General features: G+C 38.8%; 1 protein-coding gene across 1 annotated transcript in view; it reads left to right on the forward strand.

Annotated features, from left to right (window-relative positions):
• The first annotated feature begins 27 nt into the window (after positions 1–27).
• The window catches only part of LOC117329425 (kelch-like protein 26), a 28461-nt gene continuing 11801 nt past the window's right edge, over positions 28–16687 (forward strand). The window contains exons 1-7 of the mRNA XM_033887369.1: positions 28–134; positions 1312–1448; positions 1816–2875; positions 3675–3820; positions 4508–4607; positions 7231–7419; positions 9309–9437. Coding sequence (XP_033743260.1) covers positions 125–134; positions 1312–1448; positions 1816–2875; positions 3675–3820; positions 4508–4607; positions 7231–7419; positions 9309–9437 — 1771 coding nt within the window. The 5' untranslated portion in view covers positions 28–124. The remainder of the gene's footprint in view (positions 135–1311; positions 1449–1815; positions 2876–3674; positions 3821–4507; positions 4608–7230; positions 7420–9308; positions 9438–16687) is intronic.

Consider the following 16687-nt stretch of genomic DNA (forward strand, 5'->3'; position numbering starts at 1 on the left):
GAGAGCGATCACAGGGGAGGTAATTCTGATTGATATGCATTTCCGGTAAACGCTGGACCGAACACGCAAACATAACATCATTAACAACAATTGACTATGCTACTATTTTGTAATCTCTAGCATTATGGCGACAGGTGAGTAGTTATTAAGAGTTTTAAATCAAAATCGAAATTGGTTCGTTATGGTAAAATTGTGTCTAAAACAGCACACTCAAATATCCACCTTACTGTACCCTGCAGACTGTTTTGGACAGGCACTTGTCAGCTGATTGTAAATATACCATGTATCGTTATATGAAATATCGTGGATAATGGATTTTAACTCGGGGTCTTATGCCTATGTAATGTGTCTTCATAATCACAACACAGGATCTTTATCTATTGGTCAGTCATATTAATATTTGAGTCCAATATCTGGAAACAATAACAAGAGATCAGTAGAATTAAGGATTGAACATGCAAAACAAAATACATAGCGCCTGACCTAAGTCTTCTACTGGTTTGGAACCCCCTCCGAAGGTTGAGACAGTCTCAGTTTTGCAAGAACTTTCCGTATTTTACGGTCGAGTGCGAGTAAAACATCCAAAATTTGTTTTTGGTATATCTGATGAAAACCACACATTGTTTGCTTATTTAGTTATTATAAACAACTTTTGTTTGAACAATTTTCTTTTTTTTTTCTCTCCAACAATTCTGAAGCGTCCGAAGTCGTTATTTTTTTTGACAGGTGTAAAAACCAAGAAAATTGTCAAGAAACAGAAATTTCAAACAAAGGTTCAAATACAGTAGGTATCTTATTTGGTGCACAGATGTTTGTTACAAATAATATGGTATATGAGATGGGTTATACATATATGTATCTCCCTTGTACTGTAGTAGGAGTGGGAAAATGCACGGCCAGATCGGGGTTCGAACCTAGGACCTCCGAACACTAGCTAGCCAGATGCTCTACTAATTCAGCTACCTGGTAGGTGATCAACCCGGTCCAGTTCCGCTACACTCTTCCCTCCCTTTTAAAGTCTTCAACCCCAAAGACTTAACAACTCACAAACAACTCACAACCCAGGTTTGGGTATCCCCTTGTCAAGTTTTTGCCTCACTTGCAACAAGATTTGGTCACAGGCACCAAATGTAGTAGGAGTGGAAAAATGCATGGCCAGACGGGGTTCGAACCTGGGACCTCTGAACACTATAGCCAGATGCTCTACCAATTGTTGGGAATTTTAAATGTATGTATAATACAGTGTATCCTATGAGTTTGCTGACACTAGTCTGCATCCAGTCACTTAACAAATATTGTTGTAATTTATAGGTGACATCTCCAATCTGGCCATGGAGGAATGCTCCACACCTGAGTTTGGCCGCATTATCATGGAGGACATGTATGAATCATACATGACTGGCCATTTATGTGACTTCTCAGTGAAGGTTGAAGGCAAGACCTACAAAGTAAGTATAACATACACGTAATAGTAATATACATACACTTCTCTTTTTAAAAGAAATAAAAAGTCCAATAAATTTCAATTTAAGGTAATTTTGATTAAACAATGACATCCATGCTTTTGACAATCTTGAATCAAATAGAATATCGGCAAGTATGAAATTCTTTTTGTAATATGCACTTACTAAAATAAATATTTTAGAATGATTATTTTATACTTGGAATTGAAATAGTGAAAGAAAACATTTTTTGTCTGTCATAAGTCTGTTGCAAGTATTAAATTGTTCCTTGGAAGTATCGAAATTTCCATATTCACATACAAGGAGAGAACTAAACAATGAATTGCAATACTCATCAGCCATTTTTTTCCAGATTCATAAGATAGTACTGGCCAGTTGCAGTGATTATTTCAAGGCTGTGTTTTCTCATGACATGCTGGAGAGTCGGCAGGAATATGTGGAGTTAAAGGGACTGACAGAGAAAGGGGTGAAACCACTCATTAAATACGCTTACACTGGTTCTGTAGTTCTCACGCTAGACAACATCCAGGATGTTATATGTGCTGCCACATTTCTACAGATGACAACTGCTGTGGACCTTTGTATAGAATATCTAAAAAAGAAGATGACATTTGACAATGCAGAAGAGCTACTGGGTATAGGTGAAATACTTTCTATACCTACATTGAAAGTTTATTATAGAGAATACATCTTAGAAAATTTCCTTCAGTTTTCAGAAACTGATTCTTTTTTGAAATTGGACCCTGATACACTGGTTGACTATCTCCTTGACGACCACCTACGGACCACTACCGAGCTGCAGCTATTGAAAGCTGCCCTCCGGTGGTACGAGCATGATCCTAAAGCTCGGGAAAGTAAAGCCTTCGATGTTTTAGACAAAATTCGGTATGTAGTGGATGGTTGGCCAGCAATAGAATATGCAATGAAGAATGAGCCCTTCAGGTCAAATAAAAAATGTAGAGATATTGTAAAATTCTGTACTGAATATATGGTGAATGCTACCAAGAGATATACATACTATGACCACCGGACACGTGTAAGATTTGAAACAAAAACACTGGTGCAGTTTGGAGGAGTGACTATATTTGATTTGTACGAGGATAATGATATGCAGCCAGATGATTTCGGTGATCGGTTGGGCTGGGAGAGAAACCACTTTTATCACACTGACTTAAAACACTGGTTCCCACTGGGATGTGTACGTGTGATGGAAGCCATGTCCCATCTCACTGTCACCGAGGTCAATGACTGCAGCATCCTTTGTGGGGGGTATGTGTACGACACAGATGAGGATTTAGTCTCCCGAAGTGCCACACGACAAGTACGTATGTTCACACCTAGTCACCTCAGCATCTGGGACATGGAAAGCATGAAGCATGAAAGAGCACAGCATGCTGCTGTCTATCTTCCGGGTAGGTTTCTAGTTACTTCAAGATAAATGTCCTTTCCTGATTATGTATGTTTAATACTAAGATATGTTTGAATACACAGAGATTTTAGTAGAAATTGTACATACCTTGTATATTCAAAAGTTAAACTACTATTTACCTAAATCAGACAGTACAAAAAAGTAAATTTTCCAAGAGTCTAAACTCAGTTTTGACAGTCAGAAATCAGAATATAGGCTTGGGGGTGGGGGAGTTGGTCTGCAAAAATCCCTGAAATATCTAGATGTAATATACATACATGTATATATAATGTTGGTTGATTTCACCATTATCATTGGTACATGACTATATGAATATGTCAGGTATATATTTAGATTCGTATAAAAATTTCCTTTCATTTGCAAAATGCATCCTACTTTTATGTCTTTGTGAAGTATTCTAACTTCAAGCTATTTAATTACATCAAAATATCTATCCTGTTTACTGTCGGAACTATTTTTTTACTTTGAGTTAAGTTGAATGTTCAAGTTATCAGAGTTTGAGATAACACAGGTTTGTTATAGATATAACTTGGTTTATATTTTTAAAAATTGCTAAACAAGTTATATCAATTTACATTAATTATGTTTGTTGGTCCGGATAATGCACGCGAGGGGTCTTACTCCTTTCTGTGGAAATAAACTGGAGTACCCAGGGAAAACCCAAGTGGTCAGGCAGGTGATTCCATACTTTTTCACGTCCGATTAGGGATATAGCCTAGGTGAAAGGCAAGTGTGTTACCACAGTGTCACCCAAGGGTTGACTGTATATACCATTATTACAGGGAACATCTATGTGATAGGAGGCAAAGATAACAAGCAGCCACTGGCCTCTGTGGAGAAGCATGAATGTGAGGAAGAAGTATGGTACTACGTAAAGCCTCTCCCTAAACCGCTGTATGACCACGCCGCGGCTGTAGCTGATGGAAAGGTAGTAAGATAAATATTATCCTTTATTGATAATGTGGAGTCATGTCTTGTTAGCCATTGGACAGTTTTTAGCTCGCCTACCTGAAGTGAGCTTATGCTGTGGTGTGGTGTCCAGCGTCTGACTGGTTGGCATCAACTTTTCCCTTTAAACCATTTTTCTAAATAGCAGTTAGCCGGGGAGACTAGAGACCAGATATTGGCCCTTTAGCATGGTGGGTGAATGACTACCAAGTTTGTTCAAGGTCACAGGAGTCAAATACATGTACTGTACAGGTTCTTTGTCAAGATGCTCAGAAACCTGATATTAGGCCTATAACACGCAGGGGTGAAGGGCTACTCCGCTATTTTGAATGAATGACCTTGATGTACATTCATTGTCACAGAGGGATATTGAGCTAGTTGTCTGCTGAGCTGAAAGGCTACAAAATCTGTTAAAATGTATAAACTCTGCCAACTCTCATAATGATCTATATCAACTTTTAGTTGCATTAGCAGCAGGTGAGTGATACAGGCCCATTGGTCTTCTTGTTTGTCTTGTGGTCAGTAAGCTGGATAAATTGTGTATGTAAAAACAAAGTTTATTAAATGCAGATGGATCGAGTAGGGTTCTTAATAGTTATAATATCATGAGTAGCTCCGGTAGGTTGATCTTTAAGATTTATGATCCTGGATGTACCTCTGTTTACAGATCTATGTGACGGGAGGTGTAGAGGTCACGCCCACCAATAAGATGTGGTGTTTTGATCCTTCACTCAATAAGTGGCACAAAAAGGCTTCTTTGTTGCAAGGTAAGAACAATGTTAACTATTTTTATTGTATATAATTAATGACTTTCTGTAAACTGGCATATTTTAGTGGTAATCTTATTTTAGCATATTTTCATGCTGAAAGGATTCTGCTTTTATAAGATTGCACTAATTACACTTTCTTTTAATATGGTGTCTTCTATTCTGCTTTTATAAGATTGCACTAATTACACTTTCTTTTAATATGGTGTCTTCTACCGAAAGTATTTTGGGTACATTAATTCATCATTGAACTAATTTTTTTAGATTTATTTATGTGTCAATATTTCAGTGCGCCAAAGTTATTATCTAGGTATGATTACAGTATCTGATGAAAGTTCAATAGATGGATGGATTTTTAGGTCACCTGAGACAAAGTCTCAAGTGACCTATTCTAATTGCCTTTTGTCCGTCGTCGTGCGTCGTCCGTCGTGCGTCGTGCGTCGTGCGTCGTACGTCCGTAATTAATTTACATTTTCGACTTCTTCTCCAGAACCCCTAAACCAAATTCAATGAAATTTGGCAGGAAGCTTTTATGGCAAAAGGTCAACCAAAATTGTGAATTATATGGTCCCCACCCCCAAGGGGCCTGAGGGGCGGGGCTAAAAAGGGTCAAATTGACTAAAACTTCAAAAATCTTCTTCTCTACTCTCAGATATGGTGGAATCAAACACTCTTCATAGATGGAAGGGTCTTAAGGTACTTTACCAAAATTGTGAATTTCATGACCTAGGGGTCTCACATTTGCCCCTGGGGAGGGGGTAAACTTTACTATAGTTTATATAGGGAAATCACATTTTTGACTATAATTTGTTGGATTTCTATTGGAATTCATTCAAACTTGGTTAACATTATCAGCATGGGAAAACAGATTGATAGTATGCACATGTTGGCCTTGACTGACCCCCAGGGGCTGATGGGTGGGCTAAAAAGGGTCAAATTGACTAAGCTTCAAAAATCTTCTTCTCTACTCTCAGATATGGTGGAATCAAACATTCTTCATAGATGGAAGAGTCTTAAGGTGCTTTACCAAAATTGTGAATTTCATGACCCAGGGGTCTCATGTTAGCCCCTGGGGAGGGGGTAAACTTTACTATAGTTTATATAGGGAAATCACATTTTTGACTATAATTTGTTGGATTTCTATTGGAATTCATTCAAACTTGGTTAACATTATCAGCATGGGAAAACAGATTGATAGTATGCACATGTTGGCCTTGACTGACCCCCAGGGGCTGATGGGTGGGCTAAAAAGGGTCAAATTGACTAAGCTTCAAAAATCTTCTTCTCTACTCTCAGATATGGTGGAATCAAACATTCTTCATAGATGGAAGAGTCTTAAGGTGCTTTACCAAAATTGTGAATTTCATGACCCAGGGGTCTCATGTTAGCCCCTGGGGAGGGGGTAAACTTTACTATAGTTTATATAGGGAAATCACATTTTTGACTATTGTTTGTTGGATTTCTATTGGAATTCATTCTAACTTGGTTAACATTATCAGCTTGTGATTGCAGTTTAATGGTATACACATGTTGGCACTGACTGACCCCCAGGGGCTGATGGGTGGGGCTAAAAAGGGTCAAATTGACTAAACTTCAAAGATCTTCTTCTCTACTCTCAGATATGGTGGAATCAAACATTCTTCATAGATGGAAGAGTCTTAAGGTGCTTTGCCAAAATTGTGAATTTCCTGACCCTGGGGTCTCACGTTTGCCCTGGGGAGGGGGTAAACTTTACTATAGTTTATACAGGGAAATCTCATTTTTGACTATTGTTTGTTGGATTTCTATTGGAATTCATTCTAATTTGGTTAGCATTTTCAGCTTGGGTTTGTGGATGGCAGTTTAATGGTATGCACATGTTGGCCCTGACTGACCCCCAGGGGCTGATGGGCGGGGCTAAAAAGGGTCAAATTGACTGAAATTTAAAAATCTTCTTTTCAAGACCCAATTAAGATAGAATCAAATACTCTTCATCGGTGGAAGGGTCTTATGGTGCTTTACTAATGTTATGAATTTCATGACCCTGGGGTCACAAGTTTGCCCCTGGGGAGGGGGTAAATTTTACTATAGTTTATATAGGGAAATCACATTTTTGACTATTATTTGTTTTATTTCTATTGGAATTCATTCTAACTTTGTTAACATTATCAGCATTGGATGACAGCTTAATGGTATACACATGTTGGCCCTGACTGACCCCTAGGGGCTGATGGGTGGGCTCAAAAGGGTCAATTAGATTAACTGAAATACTTCAAATCTCAGGTGACCGTTAAGGCCCATGGGCCTCTTGTTGTTTTTGTTGCTACAATGATTTTCTAAATTTCTACCTTAAAATACTGCCCCAATTTTAAAGTGCTGTAACTGTACTTGATTTGGCACACTCCAATTCTAACACATTTCCAAATTTTAACAGATTAGCGCATTGATGAATTGGCGGGTCTAAATTGTTTTATATAGAAACCATGTATAGAAAGTGCAATTAGCACAATCATAATTTAGAGGAATACTTCCAGCAAAAAGGCCTAAAATAAGATTACTGCTGAAATATGTATTTTTACGGTATACTTTAGATGTTAAGGACTATGAATACTTATAGTGATTATTTCTATGTGATATTTTACAGCACGTGCCGGACATGGTATGGTCAGTCTAAATGGTGTCCTGTATGTATGTGGAGGGTACAAAGAGGTAGGGTATGACACTCCCATCACTGTTTCATGCCTGGACACGATGGAGTCGTACAGCCTACAGACAAGACAGTGGACCAGTCTCGCTCCGATGCCAATTAGTGCATTTCATGTCGGCATAGTTGGTAATCCAATATCTTTTCTAACCTTTTGTTTTAGGACAGTGAAAGGCCACATGTATACCCAAACCTATTGTCTTTGAGATAGGTTTGGTTTGTTTCATATTTTGTAGTTCACCGGAAAGTTGTCTAAATTTCAAAAAGGTTGTGACTTTTTTTTATACTGATAAACTTAATTATAGATAATTATCTCCTATGGAACGCCTTTGCGTGGGGTATTAAATTGGATTTTGTCCATCTGTCCATCCGTCAGTCCAGCCATGTATCTCTCCAGTTACAGTTTTCGATTTATAACACCAAAAACTTCACGATACCTGTTACACACATTACTCTGGTGGTCTAGTGGTGTCTTGGTATGTAGTGGTTTGCATTTTTGATTATTTACCTATCACTGTGGAAACAAATTGCTAAAAGCTCAAATATTACCGTTTCTGAAGTAAATTCAAAAGCATTTATGTAACTTCACGGAATATGGTTCATGCTTTTCTCTTGCGGTCTGGTAGTGCCTTTTGGTATGGAGGGGTTTGAATTTTTCATAATTTTCTTGTTATCATGGGAAAAATTGGTTAAAAACTTAAATATTACTGTTTTCCTGAAGTGTAACTCCAAGCCATTTAAAATCACTCACTAAACATAACTGCGTGTACCTGGTAACAGGGATTGGTTTAGTGGTGCTTTTTGCTAGCAAGATGTTTTTTTTTCATTTTAGATAATGTCTTTGTAACCATGGAAACAAATCATCAAAATTGAATATACATGTATTTCCGTTTGCTACAAAACCATTTTATGTAACTTCATGAAACCTGATACACAACACAATTAGCATAGTTGTCAAGTCATACACGTGATGTCTTTTGCTATCAAGGGGTTTTTCATGTTATGTACTGTATTGCAATCATTGAAACAAATAGTCAAAATATGAAATACTACCAACACTAAAAGTGTTTAACAACAGTTCCACACATTTGTCTTATGGCCAATTAATGCGTTTTGTTATGGAGAGGTTTTCACATTTAGTTCAGAAATGATTTAAACTTGGGGATTTATAAATGCTGCCTTGTGATAAATATAGCTAACTTTATCCAGTGAAATACCTTGTCAAATGAGTTATTATTATTTTTCCAACAGACATGTCATATGATCCATTCTGTCTACTTGCAAAATGAAAATATGAAGTTACTTTTGCCATGTGTGTTCATGATCAGATCAAACAAATCCTCACTAGCTATGGCTAAGCTACTTACATTGTATTCAAGAGATATAAATATATATACAGTTTGTGTACATGAGTGTGTGTGAAAGTTGTCTTTGTTTCTTACTGTATCATGTGAATACTTTATCTGAAAAATCTTAATAAAAATGTCAAAAGTAAAAGAAAAAAAAAGAAAGAAAAAAATTTAGTCAGGTAGCTATTTAGGCCCCTTGTTCCTCTTGTTTTTATTTACTTTCTTGTATTCCTTTAGTTTCTACATAAGCACTATGTAAACAATCAAGTTAATAAATGTACGGTTAGTTTCCGTTTCTTTAATGGGGTACTTAGGATATTGATGACTACATCTTGTTACTATTGAAACTTGAAATCGAACTCCATCTGTCTGTCTGTGTGTCCTTTCTCTATCCAACTTCTGTTTCCAAAACCATTTGAGATAACTTCATAAAACCTGGAACATGCATAGCTGTAATGGCCTAGTTGTGCCATTTGGTATATATTTGGCTTTCATATTCCTGTAACCATGGAAAAAGAGAGTTAATAACTTACACAAATATAAATCGGTGGTTTCCATTTCTTTAGCAGGCTAGGTATATTGATAACTACATCTTCTTGTTGTTTTAAGTGTTAATTTCATGATTATTTTCTGCAGTAAATGATTTGAAACTACAATGATTGTTTTAAGTGTTAAATGAAAAGATCCTGGTGGCTGGAGGTGAGACGTTAGGAGGGGACTTGATATCTAACATTCAGCAGTATGACCCCCAGCAGAACCACTGGACACAGTATGGGCGACTGGAGAGACAACTAAAAGGTGATTCTTATTCGGAGAGTACAGTTAGTAATATGTCTGGTAGAGTTCTGGCGAGAGTACACTTAGTAATATGTCCAATAGAGTTCTGGACGAGAGTACACTTAGTAATATGTCTGGTAGAGTTCTGGACGAGAGTACAGTTAGTGATATGTCTGATAGAGTTCTGGACGAGAGTACAGTTAGTAATATGTCTGGTAGAGTTCTGGACGAGAGTACAGTTAGTAATATGTCCGATAGAGTTCTGGACCAGAGTACAGTTAGTGATATATCCGATAGAGTTCTGGACGAGAGTACAGTTAGTAATATGTCTGATAGAGTTCTGGACGAGATTACAGTTAGTAATATGTCTGGTAGAGTTCTGGACGAGAGTACAGTTAGTAATATGTGCGATAGAGTTCTGGACCAGAGTACAGTTAGCAATATGTCTGATAGAGTTGTAGACGAGAGTACAGTTAGTAATATGTGCGATAGAGTTCTGGACCAGAGTACAGTTAGTAATATGTCTGGTAGAGTTCTGGACGAGAGTACAGTTAGTGATATGTCGATAGAGTTCTGGACGAGAGTACAGTTAGTGATAAGTCCGATGAGTTCTGGACGAGATTACAGTTAGTAATATGTCTGGTAGAGTTCTGGACCAGAGTACAGTTAGCAATATGTCCGATAGAGTTGTAGACGAGAGTACAGTTAGTGATATGTCTGACAGAGTTCTGGACCAGAGTACAGTTAGTAATATGTCCGATAGAGTTCTGGACGGGAGTACAGTTAGTAATATATCTGGTAGAGTTCTGCACAAGAGTACAGTTAGTAATATGTGCGATAGAGTTCTGGACGAGAGTACAGTTAGTAATATGTCTGGTAGAGTTCTGGACGAGAGTACAGTTAGTAATATGTCTGATAGAGTTCTGGACGAGAGCACAGTTAGTGATACGTCTTGTATAGTTCTGGACGAGAGTACAGTTAGTAATATGTCTGGTAGATTCTGGACGAGAGTACAGTTAGTAATATGTCTGGTAGAGTTCTGGACGAGAGTACAGTTAGTAATATGTCTGGTAGAGTTCTGGACGAGAGTACAGTTAGTAATATGTCTGATAGAGTTCTGGACGAGAGCACAGTTAGTGATACGTCTTGTATAGTTCTGGACGAGAGTACAGTTAGTAATATGTCTGGTAGATTCTGGACGAGAGTACAGTTAGTAATATGTCTGGTAGAGTTCTGGACGAGAGTACAGTTAGTAATATGTCTGGTAGAGTTCTGGACGAGAGTACAGTTAGTAATATGTCCGATAGAGTTCTGGACGGGAGTACAGTTAGTAATATGTCTGATAGAGTTCTGGACGAGAGTACAGTTAGTAATATGTCCAATAGAGTTCTGGACGAGAGTACAGTTAGTAATATGACTGATAGTGTTCTGGACGAGAGTACAGTTAGTGATATGTCTGATAGAGTTCTGGATGAGAGTACAGTTAGTAATATGTCTGGTAGAGTTCTGGACGAGAGTACAGTTAGTAATATGTCTGGTAGAGTTCTGGACCAGAGTACAGTTAGTGATATGTCCGATAGAGTTCTGGACGAGAGTACAGTTAGTAATATGTCTGGTAGAGTTCTGGACGAGAGCACAGTTAGTGATATGTCTTGTATAGTTCTGGACGAGAGTACAGTTCGTAATATGTCTGGTAGAGTTCTGGACGAGAGTACAGTTAGTGATATGTCTGATAGAGTTCTGGACGAGAGTACAGTTAGTGATATGTCTGGTAGAGTTCTGGACGAGAGTACAGTTAATAATATGTCTGATAGAGTTCTGGACGAGAGTACAGTTAGTGATATGTCTTGTATAGTTCTGGACGAAAGTACAGTTAGTAATATACTGAAACGAAAAAGAAACGCAACATGGAAAATTGTGATTAATTTTGTATTAAATATACATATCTGTATAAAAATCGCGGAAATAAACATGCACCCTGCCTAACACCCATACCAATCTTCAAAATCACCCAAGTGTGACTAGAGACCTATGCACTTCCGGCGCGGTAAAAACATCAAAAACCGTGCCTGTACAAACATATGCGTTCTTTTTTCATTCAAACCAGTATCAATTCATCACTAACATTGAGCCACATCATCGCCAATACTTTTGCAAACAATAATTCCTTTTACAATTATGCCACGGTTATCAAAGGTTGATAGAGGACGTGCTATAGCGATGCTTCTGGCAGGGAACACGCAACTTCACGTCGCTCGACAATTCAGAGTTCACAAATCGACTATTAGTCGATTAGTTTCACGTCTTAACGCAACAGGAAGAGTCGATGACCAGCCGAGATCAGGACGTCCACGCGTAACGTCGCGACGTCAAGACCGGGTTCTTAGGTTGGCACACCTGCGTAACAGGAGATTAACGGCCGCTGAAACGGCAAGGAATACGATTGGTAATCATAACCGTCGAATTCATCCCCAAACAGTGATCAACAGACTGCGTGAGGCTAATTTGCGTGCAAGGCGACAGTACGTTGGTTTACCACTAACACCGCAACGTCGAGCACGTCGTATGCAATGGGCAACGGCACATATGCCCAGACGTTTTCCTATGAGACGTTGGAGGTCTATGCTCTTCACCGATGAATCTCGATTCACGTTATTTCGAGCAGATGGCCGTCAACGTGTGTACCGGCGTCGAGGCGAACGTTTTGCTGACGCCTGTGTTTTGGAACACGACCAATTTGGGGGTGGATCAGTTATGGTTTGGGCGGGAATCTCCCATGGTTTGAAGACGCCTTTGGTGATAGTCAATGGGAATTTAACGGCCGTACGCTATCGGGATGAGATCCTTAGGCCCCATGTTGTGCCGTTTGTTAGGCAGCATCATCTAACCTTTCAGCAAGATAACGCGAGACCACACGTTGCAAGAGTCTGTAGAGACTTTCTTGCGACACAGAACATTGTTCCTATAGATTGGCCTCCATATAGCCCCGACCTGTCCCCAATCGAGCATTTGTGGGATGAATTAGACAGAAGAATTCGAAATTGCCGTAACCCCCCAAATACCCTCCCTCAGTTAGCAAATGCACTCGTCCAAGAATGGAATAACATTCCAATACGGAAAGTCAATGCCCTGATGAACTCAATGCAACAAAGAATTAGAGATGTGATAACTGTTCGAGGAGGACACACACGATATTAGGGCACGGTTTCAAAACTGCTGCCATTTCAACTTGGATTCACGTAGGGAACTACCAATCATGACCTTCTAGCAAAGTGACCTGTTCTTAAAAATCTCTAAACATTTAAAGGATGTTACATCAATATTCAATATTAACTATTACATATGAAATTTAAACATAATGCTCACAAGTATTATTTTATTAAACCTACAATTTGAAGTTGCGTTTCTTTTTTGTTTAGTAATATTCACGATAGAGTTCTGGACGAGAGTACAGTTAGTGATTTGTCCGATAGAGTTCTGGACGAGATTACACTTAGTAATATGTCTGGTAGAGTTCTGGATGAGAGTACAGTTAGTGATATATCCGATAGAGTTCTGGACGAGAGTACAGTTAGTAATATGTCTGACAGAGTTCTGGACCAGAGTACAGTTAGTAATATGTCTGACAGAGTTCTGGACCAGAGTACAGTTAGTAATATGTCTGATAGAGTTCTGGACCAGAGTACAGTTAGTAATATGTCTGATAGAGTTCTGGACGAGAGTACAGTTAGTGATATGTCTGATAGAGTTCTGGATGAGAGTACAGTTAGTAATATGTCCGATAGTGTTCTGGACGAGAGTACAGTTAGTAATATGTCCGATAGAGTTCTGGACGGGAGTACAGTTAGTAATATGTCTGATTAATTTTCTGGACGGGAGTACAGTTAGTAATATGTCCGATAGAGTTCTGGACGAGATTACACTTAGTAATATGTCTGGTAGAGTTCTGGACGAGAGTACAGTTAGTAATATGTCCGATAGAGTTCTGGACGAGAGTACAGTTAGTGATTTGTCCGATAGAGTTCTGGACGAGATTACACTTAGTAATATGTCCGATAGAGTTCTGGACGAGAGTACAGTTAGTAATATGTCTGATAGAGTTCTGGACGAGAGTACAGTTAGTAATATGTCTGACAGAGTTCTGGACCAGAGTACAGTTAGTAATATGTCTGACAGAGTTCTGGACCAGAGTACAGTTAGTAATATGTCTGATAGAGTTCTGGACCAGAGTACAGTTAGTAATATGTCTGATAGAGTTCTGGACGAGAGTACAGTTAGTGATATGTCTGATAGAGTTCTGGATGAGAGTACAGTTAGTAATATGTCTGGTAGAGTTCTGGATGAGAGTACAGTTAGTGATATATCCGATAGAGTTCTGGACGAGATTACACTTAGTAATATGTCTGGTAGAGTTCTGGATGAGAGTACAGTTAGTGATATATCCGATAGAGTTCTGGACGAGAATACAGTTAGTAATATGTCTGACAGAGTTCTGGACCAGAGTACAGTTAGTAATATTTCTGACAGAGTTCTGGACGAGATTACACTTAGTAATATGTCTGGTAGAGTTCTGGACGAGAGTACAGTTAGTAATATGTCCGATAGAGTTCTGGACGAGAGTACAGTTAGTGATTTGTCCGATAGAGTTCTGGACGAGATTACACTTAGTAATATGTCCGATAGAGTTCTGGACGAGAGTACAGTTAGTAATATGTCTGATAGAGTTCTGGACGAGAGTACAGTTAGTAATATGTCTGACAGAGTTCTGGACCAGAGTACAGTTAGTAATATGTCCGATAGTGTTCTGGACAAGAGTACAGTTAGTGATATGTCTAATAGAGTTCTGGACGGGAGTACAGTTAGTAATATGTCCAATAGAGTTCTGGACGGGAGTACAGTTAGTAATATGTCCAATAGAGTTCTGGACGGGAGTACAGTTAGTAATATGTCCGATAGTGTTCTGGACGAGAGTACAGTTAGTGATATGTCCGATTGAGTTCTGGACGAGATTACACTTAGTAATATGTCTGGTAGAGTTCTGGACGAGAGTACAGTTAGTAATATTCACGATAGAGTTCTGGACGAGAGTACAGTTAGTAATATGTCTGACAGAGTTCTGGACCAGAGTACAGTTAGTAATATGTCTGACAGAGTTCTGGACGAGATTACACTTAGTAATATGTCTGGTAGAGTTCTGGACGAGAGTACAGTTAGTAATATGTCCGATAGAGTTCTGGACGAGAGTACAGTTAGTGATTTGTCCGATAGAGTTCTGGACGAGATTACACTTAGTAATATGTCCGATAGAGTTCTGGACGAGAGTACAGTTAGTAATATGTCTGATAGAGTTCTGGACGAGAGTACAGTTAGTAATATGTCTGACAGAGTTCTGGACCAGAGTACAGTTAGTAATATGTCCGATAGTGTTCTGGACAAGAGTACAGTTAGTGATATGTCTAATAGAGTTCTGGACGGGAGTACAGTTAGTAATATGTCCAATAGAGTTCTGGACGGGAGTACAGTTAGTAATATGTCCAATAGAGTTCTGGACGGGAGTACAGTTAGTAATATGTCCGATAGTGTTCTGGACGAGAGTACAGTTAGTGATATGTCCGATTGAGTTCTGGACGAGATTACACTTAGTAATATGTCTGGTAGAGTTCTGGACGAGAGTACAGCTAGTAATATTCACGATAGAGTTCTGGACGAGAGTACAGTTAGTGATTTGTCCGATAGAGTTCTGGACGAGATTACACTTAGTAATATGTCTGGTAGAGTTCTGGACGAGAGTACAGTTAGTGATATATCCGATAGAGTTCTGGACGAGAGTACAGTTAGTAATATGTCTGACAGAGTTCTGGACCAGAGTACAGTTAGTAATATGTCTGACAGAGTTCTGGACCAGAGTACAGTTAGTAATATGTCTGATAGAGTTCTGGACCAGAGTACAGTTAGTAATATGTCTGATAGAGTTCTGGACGAGAGTACAGTTAGTGATATGTCTGATAGAGTTCTGGATGAGAGTACAGTTAGTAATATGTCCGATAGTGTTCTGGACGAGAGTACAGTTAGTAATATGTCCGATAGAGTTCTGGACGGGAGTACAGTTAGTAATATGTCTGATTAATTTTCTGGACGGGAGTACAGTTAGTAATATGTCCGATAGACTTCTGGACGAGATTACACTTAGTAATATGTCTGGTAGAGTTCTGGACGAGAGTACAGTTAGTAATATGTCCGATAGAGTTCTGGACGAGAGTACAGTTAGTGATTTGTCCGATAGAGTTCTGGACGAGATTACACTTAGTAATATGTCCGATAGAGTTCTGGACGAGAGTACAGTTAGTAATATGTCTGATAGAGTTCTGGACGAGAGTACAGTTAGTAATATGTCTAATAGAGTTCTGGACGGGAGTACAGTTAGTAATATGTCCGATAGTGTTCTGGACGAGAGTACAGTTAGTGATATGTCTAATAGAGTTCTGGATGAGAGTACAGTTAGTAATATGTCCGATAGAGTTCTGGACGGGAGTACAGTTAGTAATATGTCCGATAGTGTTCTGGACGAGAGTACAGTTAGTGATATGTCTAATAGAGTTCTGGATGAGAGTACAGTTAGTAATATGTCTGATAGAGTTCTGGACGAGAGTACAGTTAGTAATATGTCCGATAGAGTTCTGGACGAGAGCACAGTTAGTAATATGTCCGATAGAGTTCTGGACGAGATTACAGTTAGAAATATGTCCGGTAGAGTACTGGACGAGAGTACAGTTAGTAATATGTCTGGTAGAGTTCTGGACGGGAGTACAGTTAGTAATATGTCCGATAGTGTTCTGGACGAGAGTACAGTTAGTGATATGTCTAATAGAGTTCTGGATGAGAGTACAGTTAGTAATATGTCTGATAGAGTTCTGGACGGGATACAGTTAGTAATATGTCCGATAGAGTTCTTGACGAGAGCACAGTTAGTAATATGTCCGATAGAGTTCTGGACGAGATTACAGTTAGAAATATGTCCGGTAGAGTACTGGACGAGAGTACAGTTAGTAATATGTCTGGTAGAGTTCTGGACGAGAGTACAGTTAGTAATATGTCTGGTAGAGTTCTGGACGAGAGTACAGTTAGTAATATGTCTGGTAGAGTTCTGGACGAGAGTACAGTTAGTAATATTCACGATAGAGTTCTGGACGAGAGTACAGTTAGTGATTTGTCCGATAGAGTTCTGGACGAGATTACACTTAGTAATATGTCTGGTAGAGTTCTGGACGAGA

This window comes from Pecten maximus, chromosome 6 (genome assembly GCF_902652985.1).
Source record: "Pecten maximus chromosome 6, xPecMax1.1, whole genome shotgun sequence".
In the NCBI taxonomy this organism is placed as follows: domain Eukaryota; kingdom Metazoa; phylum Mollusca; class Bivalvia; order Pectinida; family Pectinidae; genus Pecten; species Pecten maximus.